The sequence below is a fragment of the Amblyomma mixtum genome, chromosome 3 (assembly GCF_055824585.1).
Source record: "Amblyomma mixtum isolate Tamu chromosome 3, ASM5582458v1, whole genome shotgun sequence".
Classification (NCBI taxonomy): domain Eukaryota; kingdom Metazoa; phylum Arthropoda; class Arachnida; order Ixodida; family Ixodidae; genus Amblyomma; species Amblyomma mixtum.
In genome coordinates this window covers 65,988,233-66,002,625 of record NC_143014.1, presented here as the reverse complement: position 1 = coordinate 66,002,625, position 14,393 = coordinate 65,988,233, and the positions used below count along the sequence as shown (strand labels likewise).

General features: G+C 47.9%; 1 protein-coding gene across 1 annotated transcript in view; it reads left to right on the top strand.

Annotated features, from left to right (window-relative positions):
- The window catches only part of LOC149350476 (uncharacterized), a 34,735-nt gene extending 20,342 nt beyond the window's left edge, over positions 1-14,393 (top strand). The window contains exons 2-4 of the mRNA XM_089579505.1: positions 9,859-9,926; positions 11,488-11,981; positions 13,102-14,393. Of these exons, the coding sequence (XP_089435631.1) occupies positions 9,872-9,926; positions 11,488-11,981; positions 13,102-13,314 (762 nt within the window). The 5' untranslated portion in view covers positions 9,859-9,871 and the 3' untranslated portion in view covers positions 13,315-14,393. The remainder of the gene's footprint in view (positions 1-9,858; positions 9,927-11,487; positions 11,982-13,101) is intronic.

Genomic DNA, 14,393 nt, shown 5'->3' with positions numbered 1-14,393 from the left:
ATCATTTTCTTCTGCAGAACCTGTATTTTTATCACATTTGTTTTTGTGGTAGTTGCCCAAACAGAGTTACAGTAATTCAAAACGGAACCGAAAAGAGCATGATAAATTTGAATTTTCACGTGAGTGGGAAGAAGCCATCGACATCGTGATAGAACACCTGCTACTGAAGAGAGCTTTTTACAAATATTTTCCACATGCTGATCCCAGCTGAGATGCGACGAGAAAGTAACTCCAAGGATTTTGTGGTTGTCAACAATTTTAATTTCTTGACCTGCGTATTTAGGAGCGCGTTGTAGTTCGAATGGCTTGTTCCTTGCACGGAAAATTATTATTTTAGTCTTTGTAGGGTTTATTTGGAGGCAATTAGAAGAGGACCAGTTTTCTAGTTTCGTAAGGATTACATTGCACTCTTCTATTAACTTGTTTATGTCGTGACCAGATATAAGTATACTGCTATCATCGGCGTATATGATAAATTTCGCTTTATCATGAATGTGCACAATGTCATTTATATAGATGTTAAAAAGCAACGGGCCCAGAATGCTGCCTTGAGGCACACCATTTTGTACCGCCAGAAAAGAAGACTGATGCTTGTCGATATAGACGGACTGTTTTCGATTTTGTAGGTATGATTTGATCAGGTCTAAAGGTGTTCCACGGACTCCGTTTTGAGAAAGTTTATGTGTTAAAATTTCATGGTTTATGGAATCGAAAGCCTTACTAAAATCAATGAAGAGTCCGACAGTGAGAATACCCGCTTCAATGTTTTGCAGGACACATTCCTTCAGTGATAACAGTGCTAATTCTGTTGACTTGCCTTTTCGGAAGCCAAATTGAGCCTCAGACAGGATTTGTTTTATAGTAAAAAAGTTCACTAGACGGGAAAAGATTACTTTTTCCAAGCCCTTTGAAAAGACTGGAATCACAGATATTGGTCTATAATTGGACACTATATCTTTATCTCCACCTTGAAACAGAACTGTCACTCTTGCTTTCTTCATTTCTTCCGGGTAAACTCCCGTTTCAAGCTTTCTTACAGTGGAGAAAACAAAGTTAAACAAATTTTCATAGAAAATAATGTCTCTGCTTGAATGATTCTCGATCGGTTATATTTTGAGCATATATTTATATTATAAAGACAACACAGCAAATACATGCATACAATTCTTTTTTTTTTCATTTGTTCCTTTGAACCAAGCAAATTTTTGGCCGCACTTGCCAAACCCATGCACTAGCTTTTATACTCCATAGCTCAACAAACTCGCCGCCAAGTGAAGGGCAAACCACGGCGGTCACGCAGGCTGAGAATGGTGCCATTACTGACGAAGAAGAAACCGCACGCAGCCGAAGGCCAGCTTTCCTGCACGACGCGGGAAAACAGTATAAGCCCTTGCTTGAAGCTCTGCAAGCGCTTCTGGTGAGCAGTGATGGTAGCGGCGTGGCTTCGATGGTGCCGGCGATAAGGCGGGCATCAGATCATCGAGATGGGTCAGCCGGATGTGCCGACGCCCATTAGCTCTGCGCTGCACATCTGCTGACAGAGCGCGCTGGCATGCAGTTTTTTCCAGTTTGGCCACCGCTCGCGTGCTCCGTTTTACTTTTGGTGCACCTGTACACGCTTTATAGTTAATTTTTCTGAAACTAAAGTTCGCCACTCGAGGTACGAAGTCAAAATTATAATGGAAAGTGGTTGCGCTGAGGGAGCAAACAACGCATGCACTGGTCTCACTGTACCGAAATAGCGGCGAACACAGGTGTTATTGCGAAGTGGCAAACGTTCTTCAAATACACCAAGAAAGGTGTGCAGGCGTATGCTGGACAAAGCCAATAGCAAATAACGGCGAGAAAATACAAAGCAGTGCGCGTGCTAATGTCACAGCATGCGCAATCGGAGGAGCACGAACACCAGTTTCGATAACGCTTGCATGTTAAAGACTAGTTGTACGTATACATGCTACTGTTGAGCTATTTAGCGCCAAACCTGTCATATTTTATAAAACGCAGAAATAAAGACCTCGTGGCGACACCGTAGGCGCTTGCCTAAACAATTGCGTGTGACGCAACTTTAACTTTATGACATTTTGGCCAAGCCACTTTGGCTATGCTGGCCTAGCCAATGGGCCACACCGCTAGCTACGCAAACATGACCAAGTCCAGCCAATCAGACGACCTCTGTCACAATGAATGCTACCCGAAACGTGCTCATCGCTCAAACAATCACGCCACTGATGATATTACGGGTCGCGGTGACAGCGCGGGGAGTGCAATCACCCGCATTACAAGCGCTTTTCTTGCGAGAAAAAAAAATATATATATATAAAAAGAAAAGTGTCTCAAAGAGCATGAAGCGCTATGAAGGTGGCCTGGAGGATCTGAACCCTGCCATCTGGAAGTAGACTGACAACGTACTAAACCGAAATCCTTTCGATGCTTTTTCAGCAGACTTCTCTCCGGATCCCTAAGCATGTCGGGTTAGATGATTTTCATCGCTTAGAAGTGTCGCTCTCGGGTACGTAACGACTCGATCGGCAAGTCGCTATGTGGTGTGATCGACATAAAAAGGCAGCCAACCGCTCGGAGACCGCACCAGGCATGGCTTTATGAGGAGCTTCCGGAGCTAAACGCCTAACCGACGCGTCTCGTGCATACGTAAGCAGCGTGTCGCATTTACTGCCCGTCCGCACAAAAGCCGGCAGGATATGTGCAAGGCGGGGGCGCTCGCGCGGAAACGGGCTTCAAGAACAGACGTGCGCGCTGCTCCGCCGCTGCGGGCGCCCGACCTTGCGGCGACGAGCGTTGCTCATTAGTCCGGTCAGGCAGAACGGCTCCACCGTACGCGATACGTTGCGGCGCTTGTCGCGTCGTGGACTGCACTCGCACCGTCAAGTAGAACTGTGGCATTTTGCCGTTTTCCCTAAATACGCGTTCAGCGAAAGCTGCCTTGAAGCAGTATACGGCGACGATCGCGTGTCTATAGTGCGCAAACTAAGCTAAGAAAAAAATAAGCAAACGTGAGCAAACTTCTCATGTCTCGAGCTGAATATGGCGTCATTAGAACGGGCTGTATAACGCGTGAGCACGTAACAACGCGCGATGCGCGCCAAGTCGCTTATGCTTTCTGTGTACCAAATGAGCATGCGTCATCCGCTTCTTGTTTTCGCAGCTTGTATTCATGCGCTTATTATTATGTATTATGTGTTCATGTGTTGTGTACTTACGTAAACCTGACTCTTCTCGTTTTTCGCGCTCCGCTTTCCCACGGTGCAAGGCCGCCCAGTCAGTCGCCTGACCACCTTTTCTTCCCACGAACAGCGGAACTCACGCGTCTGCGCGATCTATCTATTGTTGTGACGCAGAACACGCTTTATTGTTGTCCGCGGTCGCTCGCATGGCGCTTGAACGCTGACGCCACGCGGCAAGCAACATATGGGCGACGTTGTCGCGAGACTAGTTCATTTCTTTAGTTCTCCAGTTCCCTCCTTGAAATATCAAATAAATGAAACAGGCATAACGCAGATACTAAAACATTCACAGCGCCCCACTTCTATTACAATTTTACGAGAACTGCGTTGCTTTCAACGAACACAGACACGAACGGTTAAGCGCTCCTGTTCCTGTTTGCCTTCGCTAAGTGTGTTCCTGTCATTCTAACGAGCGCAGCTCTCATAAAAATTAAGTCCAAACCAGCCCATTCTCAAGCATTTCCTATTACAAAACAAATCCGCAGCCGCTTTCTATATACTATTTCTAACTGCCTGTAATTCTCAGGTAATACTAATTTTCTGTTCGGAATAAATATAAAGAATTTCACCCTTTTCACTGCGTCTAATGCCCTCGAATAATTATCGAGAAATAGCTGCGTATGCTCTCTCCAGAAGCGGTGAAAGAAGAACGATTGCACGAGATTCATTGACGCATAGCATGCGCCGCAGATGTACTTTGACAGGGCAGAATTAGCGCCGTAATTACAAAATTACTGTTCATGAGTAGCTCTTCCATGCTGATGAGATGCTCAGGCCTCTGCGATCCAGTGTGGCTTCTTGACAAAAACAGGCCTAGGGTGCTGCGAACAACCCCGAGGCAACGCCAGGCTATGCTAGTCAAGGCCCTGCACGCTCACGCTAGAACCATATCGGGCGTATCTATCCTAGTTGTGCTGCTTGGAATTTAGATGGACAGCAGAGAGGACCGCCTGACAAAAAAGAACACGGAGTAGGATTCTTGACGCACAAACAAGTAGCGGGAAGCGTAAACGAATTCTGCATTAACGAAATGGTAGCAGCCAGAGCAATAAAGCTCAACAAGAGAGACAAACTGAAAAAAGCACAGGCTCACAGCGCACTCACCAACACCAAATCGCGAAGACGAAATAGCCGAAAGTTTCTGCGATGACATGGAGACAGCAGAGGACAAAGTAAAAGCGTTTAGTGCACTATTTTACTGGACGACTTCAGCCCTGAAGTGAGAAGTTGACAGGTGAAAAGGCAATTCGAAACTATATTTCGCGCAGCTCCGGGAATGGTCGAGGAGAACTGTTGGCAGAATTTGTAGAAAGCAGGAGACTTGAGAATATTGAGCGCATTCTTTCGTAAACTCATGAACATAAAGCGGGCATGAAGAAGCCCGAATGGAGAGACCAAAAATGAAATTTAATAGACTACATACCGTGCACGGATACCAGCAGCGTGCAAGATGAGGGTTTTTTTGCAAGATAAAGTGTAGTGGTCACAGAATGGTCCGCGACGTCTAAAATTAGCCTAGATCTGAAAAAAGAGAGGCTGAAAGTTGTCAAGAAAAACCACATATACGAGTCAGCGGTAAGAGGGAATGCGGGGCAGTTCACGGTCTTACTCGAAAACAAATATTTCGCATTAGCCGGAGAAGACGGCAGTATGTACAGGCGCGGACAAAAGTAAACAGAGCACGCAACTGCCTTCGAATATTTTTCACGCGTCACCTAATTGAAATTTCCAGCAGTGGTGCGCGCATGCTGGTAGTGAAGGTTGGTGGGCTTTCTTGTAGACAAACAACGCTTCTTCATTACCAATGGAGAAAGCGCGATTGCACTTCGAACGCAATAGCGTGCTCCGTTTACTTATGGCCGCGCCTGTACAAGCAGTGAACGCTAACCTGACGAAAGGGCTCAGCGTAATGAGCAACAGAAAGAGGGAGTCAGACAGCCAAATAGGACAACAGAAAACTCGCAGAAAACAAAGGATCTGATTGAAAAACGCAGGAAAATGAGTCTGCCAAGAAATGACTCACATACGCACATTTTTTAGAATATATCTTAGCACGCCATAAGCGGTGCGTGAAAGTGCCAATCGAAAACGTCAGGCCGGAAAAGAGTCATTCAGTGGTTATACACTGTGTATCAACAAGAAGTGTTCAGAGCGTTAAACTGGGAACAGTAAGAGACGTAGTAGCTGACAGAGAGCGCCTCAGTGACATCAGATTTGTCGACGATGTTACCCTGATATGAGCAACTGACGGATGGATTACTGCGATTTATTGAGTACCTGTTCACGCAGGTGCATTGGTAGGCGTAAAAATGAATATGAATAAAATGAAAGTAATTCTGAACGGTCCGGCACAGGAATAACGATCTGCGATATGCGCACCTGTCTACAGGCCAAGGTGCCACGGCAGACCTAGATCATGAGAGGGAAATCAGCAGGTGAATGAGAATGGGATGCAGGGCACTTGGCCCTCACTGCCGAATTATGAGGAGCAAGTCACACATATCCACGAATGGGAAAATGCATATTCGCTGTATCTTGCTAGTACTCACCTACGAAGCCAAAACCTGGATGCTAACAAATAGGCTATAAGTCAGCGAGCAACGAAAAGGAATGTTGCAGGTATATAACATTGGGGCCGCCGCGGTGGCTCAGTGGCTATGGTGCTCGGCTGCTGACCCAAAAGACGCGGGTTCGATCCCGGCCGCGGCGGCTAGAATTTCTTTGGAGGAGGAATTCTAGAGGCCCGTGTACTGTGCGATGTCAGTGCACGTTAAAGAACCCCAGGTGGTCGAAATTTCCGGAGCCCTCCACTACGGCGTCTCTCAGTGCCTTAGTCGCTTTGGGACGTTAAACCCCATAAACCAAACCAAACCAACCAAACCAACCAACCAAACCAAACCAAACCAACCAAACCAACCAACCAAACCAAACCAACCAAACCAACCAACCAACCAAACCAAACCAAACCAACCAAACCAACCAAACCAACCAACCAAACCAAACCAAACCAACCAACCAAACCAAACCAACCAACCAAACCAAACCAAACCAACCAAACCAACCAAACCAACCAAACCAACCAAACCAACCAAACCAACCAAACCAACCAAACCAACCAAACCATATAACATTAAGAGAGAGAGAGAGCAGCGCGGGTTCTAGAACAGCGCCACTTGATATTTCAGCTGAGATCAGAAAGAAAAAAATGGACATGGGCGCGACATGTAATGCGCAGATAAGTGACAACCGCTGCTAACTTAGAGGGTCAGAGTGAATATCAATAGAAGTAAAACATAACGGCACACGACAGTCTTATGAACTAACAAACTTGAGAAATTTTCCGGTATAGGAAACCTGCGCTGAAGTTTGCCGTGTCGATTGCAGCGCCGTAACATGCATCCTAGCGACAGTAGCAAGCAGTTTATGGTGCACTCGTATACTGCTTTTCTACGCCACCTTAGCGCGCTTATTTTCATGAGCGTCAGCGCTCTGTCGCAGCCACACATGCCGCGCGTCAGCTATCTGGGCTACGCCGAGAGAAGCTATAGGCAATGAATGCTATCATTTATTGCTATCAGCCAGACTCGGGCCCCTAATCGTTCAGAATGTACTATCGGGGACAAAAGTGGTACACTCGGGAGCCGGAGCAACGGAAAACTGCGGCATTTTTTGGCGAGCTAAAGCACGCACGAAACATTGAAACAAGCCAAGCGACATGCCTGCTGATAATAAAGGTCACGCATTCGCTGTCTCGATCCCAGATGCCGCGTGTAGATGGCGTTGCAACGCAGTTTTCCGTTTCTCCGGCTCCCGCCGCGTGGGGAGCATACCACTTTTGTCCCCGATAGTTCTCTCGCGTTTGTAGCGGCCCAAGCGGCTGACGGCAGCAGTTTTTAGTCGCCGAATGGAACAGCTGCCGTGCCACCTAGGCAGCGCGCGTTCTTTATAGCGTGGCTACGGCTGGCGCAAGACAGAAGTAAATTGAAGGTCATTTTAAGAGGCCTTTCTCCTGCAGTGGACTGAATACGACTGACAATAATGACGACGACGATTCAGGAATGTCATTTTGGATTTTCGACCTTTACGAAACGCATTTATATTGCACACTTAACAAAAAACGGATGTGTATTGATAGTTTCAACCATGTCGGGAACGCGAGACCCTGAATCATCCTCGGCAGACAGAGCTCACGTATTAGAGTGAACGGGTCTACCTTTTGCGAAAAAAAAAAAGAAAAAAAAAACGTTTAAAACAGCCTCACATTCATTTATTCTTTCATTTCTCTGTCCCCTTGCCGCCAAATGTTTTCTGCACTTCAAAGCTTTCATTTGCAACCTTACTGCGTGAAATGCATACGTTAAACGGAGTTCAGAGGCGCGCGCAATGAAGAGATATTGGCGAACATGCAGGTGAATGGTGCACCGCTTACGCTGTGTCTCCGTAACGAAGCTTACGCTGTGTCTCCGTAACGAAGCGGGAGCTCAGGTTTTAACTGCTCTCGCAATCAGCAGCCGCCACGTGCCATTACTGTAGGAAATCAACCAAAGTATGTCACAATTAATGTAGGCACCGAAATTACAGTATCCGACGAGGCCACTCTTGAATTAGCCTTTCAATATCTTCTTTAATGCGCCGCTATTACAACGTTTAGAAATGTTAAACGGCATCTTGAGAACGCTGAATATCCGCTACAATATTTTCCCGTAATATTGTAGCGGATACAATAAATATTGCCCGCCGCGGTGGCTCAGTGGTTACGGCGCTCGGCTGCTGAACCGAAAGACGCGGGTTCGATCCAAGCCGCGGCGGCTGAATTTCGATGAAGGCGAAATTCTAGAGGCCCGTGTGCTGTGCGATGTCAGTGCACGTTAAAGAACCCCAGGTGGTCGAAATTTCCGGAGCCCTTCGCTACGGCGCCCCTCATAGCCTGAGTTGCTTTGGGACGTTAAACCCCACTAAACCAAACCAAAACAATAAATATTGTATCCGCTACAATATTTTCCCGTTCGCGTGATCACAACAGAAAAAAAAAAAAATGTCAATGCGCATGCGCCAAGAAACCCTTAAATTTAGGAAGCATCGCGAAAACCATCATTCATTCCGGCTTGCGACGGCCGCTCAGCGGCTGTGGCATTTGGCTGCTGAGCACGACTTCGCGGGTTCCATACAGCGGCCGCAGTGACTGCATTCCAATGGATGCCAAATGCGAAAACATCCGGGTACGGAGCTTTCAGTGCACATTAAAGGACTCCGGGTAGTTGATGCCGATTCGCGGAGAAAAAAAAAATATTCCCGCGTTCCCTGGCTCGCCAGTCAGTTTGTATTTATTTCAGCGGATGGAGCAAGAATGTCCCTTCAAGCTCAAATGGTTTTCGCTGACCTGGTTTGTCTGACCGCGACAAACCAGGTCCCTCATGGTCCATGACCGCGACAAACCAGGTCCCTCCCTCATGTAATGCCCCATACCAGGGGCCTTTGAGGCATCAAATAAAAAAAAAATAATTTTTTTCTCGGCGTAACTACATCCCGCAAACTTTTCTCCAGTGCTGTACCGCGCCAACAAATTCCATCACAGCAAGCGCGCAACACATTTACACATATTGCCGCAAAGCTATGCTCGTTTTTCATGCTCATATAGTTCATTGCCACCGGCAATCGCCTTTATCGCTTTGCTCGCTACGCGAAACGCGACCTGGAGCGATCATGATCACGGGTGAGAACCTCCACAGCGTTCGGGATTGTTGTCGGTGTTTCAGGCGCCTTATCACGATAGTTATGCTATCTTTAAAGCTATCTTTGAACTTACTCGGACGACAGCAACGGGAAGCCTGCCTCCGATGACCTCCCAGTGTGCTTGTTGTTATCGCCGAGTTTCATATTTGTGGCGACAAGTTCACGTCATAAAGAGTTATTCGTTTGAGTCATAAGCTAGCCTGCCCGTCGTCTGTGGGTCACGCCACTGCCGCTGCCTGTCGTCACTACCACGTGACAGTACTGCGAATCGGTTGGATGTAGAATGCTGACGAAACATACTCCCAGGCCAGCGAATTTTGGATAAACCCACTTGAAATGTCGTACAAAATTAGCGCGGAAAAACGGGACGAAAAGACGCCGACGGTACGAGCGCTCGACTGAAGGTTTATTGCCAACGATGCAATAAATAGATAGCCTTCAAATCATAAAAACACAACAGAGAAGAGTGGACACGAAACAAAAAAACAACAGAAAGTACGTCATAATGATTGCCTATCTATCAAGGTATGTAATTCCTCTCTTTCACCCTGTTAGCAACGGAGATTGCATACTTTAATAGCTAGGCAAACATTATGACGCACTTTCAATTGTTTTTGGCGTTTCGTGTCCACTATCTTCGCCGTTCTGTTTTTGTGCTTTGAGCCCCCCTATTTATAGCGTCTCTCGCAATAAACGTTCAGTTGTTAGCAGCGCTCGTGCTGCCTGCATCTTTTCGTCCCGTTTTTTGGCGCTAATTTTGTACGTAATGAACCAACCAACCAAACTTCACGCTGTGCTAACACCTCAAAATGATTCCTTAAGTCAGAAGCTAAAAACGATGCCTTCTCATCCCCCTTCCTCTTCTTTCTTTTTTTTTTTTCAGTTTCCAGATAACCATGATTCTGCGAGCGATACTCCTGAGCTGGCTTGTAGCCGGTGTTCTCTGCCAAGGTAATTCAATGCTCTCGTCTTTCACGTGGACAATTTCTGTGCTGCCTAGTGCATTCCATTTTTTTTTTACAAATGAGCTAGAAGCGTGCCAATGTGTAGCTTTATTATGTTCATAAAGTACAGAGTCGATCACACCTTTCTAGAGCGCTCGAGCGGTGCTGTCCGGTGGCAATAAAGCGAAATTCTAAAGTAGGCATTGACTTTCACTGATAATACTTGCGCTGGGGAGAAGCCTAATAGACACGTGCACCACACAGGCACCAGCACCTCACCCCCAGCAAAGCAGCTGCGATAAGATTTAACTTCATTTGCTCCCTAGCACACCGCTAGAGCGCTCTAGACAAGTGTGATCGGCTCTGTACTGGAGGAATTTTGGTAACTCCAGAGCAAACACACCCTCACCTGTCCGCACAGTGGTGCTTTCTTTTCCTTACACCTCTAAAAGACCTTGCCATGACACTCCTGACCACGCATTAGGCGTGCAATTTCTGCATTTATGACATGAAATTTCGCGACCGTCAAAGCTCAGCCGCCATACTGCCGCCACAACCTGTCGAGGCTGCGAGGTCGTCGAAAATTCGACGCTGCACGGTCTGGATCAAGGGAAGTGAAACGCTGCTTTGAAGAGAAGCTGGGATGATAATTTTTTATGGCGCAAGGGCAGATTTGGCCGAACAGCGCTATGGGACAAGGAATTTTTCTTTACACAACAAGGTGAAGTCAAAGACCCATTTCCCAAGAATTTCACCCCAGATAAGCCGAGCACCAGGCCAGGGGAAAGCCTGTACCCACTGTACCACCGGTGGGTACCCGACGGCACTGGGGATCGAACCCCGCCCTACCCACATGCGAGGCGGATGCTCAAACCACTAGGCCACCGCTCGCGCGAGCAGTTGTGACTATCGAAGACCATTGCGAATGGGTACATGAACGGTCAGCTCCCACTTGGTAGAGCAAGGCCCCGCGACTGCAAGGTGTATGCCGTTCTTAATGGCACGCCGTCTCTGAACTGCACTTTATTCTAGTACGGGAGTAACTTTATGCGCATCAAGCACTGCTTCTGCACTGATGGCTCAGCATGGCCACTTGGTTGGTTGGCCTCAAATAAAATGGCACATACCCACTACGGGGGAGTGGCCAAGTGGGTACTCTGGAGCGTCGGACTGGTCTTCGTCGTCTTCTTTGAAGCTTTTCCCCATTTTTAAACGAGGTCACTGTCTCTGATGGCCCCTTCCACTTCACCCTATCATTAACCCATTCCCTCCTAAGCTTCTTCACCTTTCGATCCCCATCCGCATTGTTTGCTAACTTTTCCTACGTTATCCACTGAGCGTCTTTATTAAAAAAAAAAAAACAGAAAAGAATTACCTCTCTCTCTCCTGACATTGTCCGCAAACAACATTCTTGAATGTTCACACCCTTTCGATATACGCCTTTCGCAATGTTATTCACAGACCGCTAAATCATACTCACCACTGTGCTCCTGGTACAGACATGCTTCTCGGAGCGCCCGACTTTGCCGTGATATCATTAGGCTGCCTTGCCCTCTCTCTATATCCAGAAGGGCCAACAACTCCGAACTTAGCCGGGGACCAGCCGGCACCATCGCTGTCCACATCGGCGGCCGGCGATGTGACGACGCCCGCGCAGAGCACTAAGCCGGCCCAAGATGACAGCGAGGAGGACATCAACGACGCCAATGACTTCGTTGACCAGATCCTCGAGGAAGTGCAGACGAGCGAGACCATCCAGGCAAAGATATCGCCGGCGTCCTTGGGCATGCTGCAGTACAATGGTTTTGTGCTCTCCAACGCGCTGCTGTACGGAGTCAACTCAGTGTACCGCAGCGACAACTGCACCTTCCGCTTCGGCGACTCCTCGTTCGACGTGCTCGTGCATCTGGGCGCGCGCGACCTGGCGCTGGAGTCCGACTGGAAGAGGACCTGGCTCCTCATCCCGTTCAGGGGCAAGCTGGCCGCCAAAGTGAACGACGTGCGCATTTCCATGGACATGAACGTCGACAACAGCGGCACGCCCTCGCTTCGAAAACTCAAGGTGAGCTGCGGCGTCCAGCAGAAACCCCTGGAAGCGCCGCCAGACAAGCGAAAGAACAAACAAACGCCTAAACGACAATAATAGCAATGAATAGTTAGCTTTCACGCCCGGAATTAATCACGCTTTATGTCGGAAGTAAAACTCCGCACTCAAATCACGATACACGACGTGTCCAACACTGCATTTATCCAGGTTTATGCACTGTCGACGGAACGTTCAGGATGAAAGAACCTACACAGTGGTATCGCCCAGCCAGTGCTGGTGATAGAAGGCGCGCGTCTAGGCTACCATAAGAGCTGCTCTATGCAAACAAGCGGTGGTACCGGGAAAAGACGAGACAAATGCCTCCAAGCACGAGAAATTCGTTGCACGGCTTCAACTAGCCTAGGAAAGCTTTCCTTTTTTTTTTAGCTTTTCTGGGCTGCAGTTGAGGTCGTGCAGCGAACCGTTCGTGCTTAGAAGCACGACTGCTTTGACAGGAACGAATGACTCGTTTGATTGGTTGGACCTCACGAGCATGTTTTGCATAGCCCCAGTCTGTGATAGCACGGGTCGCAGGATCCTTTACTCGCATTGCTTGTTTGGGACAAGCAACGCCCAAAGCAAGGCGGATCCACACTGGAAATGGTCATACTTTGAGCCTAAACGACCTGAGAAACCAAAGGCATTTACATGGGTCCTCATAATTAATAAGAGAATGGCTTCGTGTGCTTGGTCGCGCTTCTACGCTGCTTCCGAAGCCCTGCCATTGCGATATTTTAAAGCAAACTAACTTAATTTTTTAATTTGTGGCGTTAATCAACGGGAAAATAATAGCGTATTTTTTTATGGCTGAAAGATAATTGATTAGAAAGTAGAAAAATACGTTATTATTTTCCCACTGATTGACGCCACAAATGAAACTCATTCCCCTATGCTTTCTTTGGTTTCGGCGACTGTTGGCTTACTTTAATTAACACTGTATTTCTGCGATTCTGACGTCATTTGTGAAATAACGGCCACTCGAATGGCCAGTGTAAGAACCCTTTCACTAGCACGTGCGACCGCCGTGCGCTCCGCGTTGTGTGCCTTGAGCGGCACGTTTTCGAGTGTCTGACGAGGAATGCGCGTCGCTTCGCAGGTGGTTCAGCTGAGTGACATACGAATTACCCGGGCGACGGGCGCGTCCGTCCTGTTCAACTGGGCGCTACGCAGCATCCTCAACTGGGCAGTCAACGCCAACAAGGGTCGCATCATCCAGCTGGTGGAGACCGACGGGGCGATGGCCATCAACGAGGCCATGAAGGACCTCGGCAGCAAGCTCACCTCGCTCAATGAGTTCCGCAAGCGCTAAGTCGTGCCCTGCGCGGCCGGCTGCCGACAGAGACGGAGAGGGGTCACGGTGGAGCGCGCAGTCGGCAGCAAAACGGGGCTCCCGACTACGCGCTCAACATTTTGGGCGGGGAAGAAAGGGGCGACGAGGTGCTGCGCTTTTCGTGCTGGTTCACTTAATCGCAAAGCTAAGCAATACGCATATGTTCAGAGTTTCGTGCGGTTAGGGTTTTAGCTGGGCATTACACTGATGTTGGTGCACGCTCCAACTCACCACTTCGTCAGCAATACCTGCACGCGTGACTAAAGAGGCGGACATAATCTTAGGACGTGAAGCAAACTGTGTAGAAATCACAGTACCTTGAAACGTTCGCCACTTTTAGCCAGAGAGTTGCACAACAGCTTTTAGACCCATAGAGTGCTCGCAACACAATCTGCCCCAAAGGAGCTGTACGAACAAGCCTTCTGATCAGTCTGGGACTAACTCTAAGCCAAACTGGTAGCCAAATGAGAGTTTCTGGCCCCACACCGCGGTGAACACATAAGCAATCCCGCAGTACTAGATCTCTTAGCACAACGGCACGCAGTCTGCTTTCATAAAGAAACGGCGACTCTCTGCGTGCCCAGTAGGTCAACAAATATAGCTTTTTTTAACCGCACGCAGCCTGAAGAGCTTCCGGAGTCGGTATTTGTCATTGTGCGCAACAAATCCGGTGGCGATGCGTGCTGCCAAGCGGAGCACGCACGCACCTGTGCAGCGTGACAATACTGCACCAGCGTTGCTTTCTCTACTTGAAAACGCGATACCTGTGATAACGACACAGAGAAGAGTCTTGGTTAGCTGTATCTAATGTAATTATAATCTATATATAGTTGCGCATAGTATCACATATTTAATGCAGCTTTACGCTCGAACCAAAATAAACATATGCCCACTACATGGGCCATCTGACTTCGCGCAAACGAAGTTGCATTTTGAAGCTGGTCAATCATGGTTTCCACTACACGGAAACGTCAGTAGTAGCCTATATAATTACACTTGCGCTTGATATCACCCGGTGATGTTGTATAGTACTTAATAAAATGTCGCATTCATCCTCA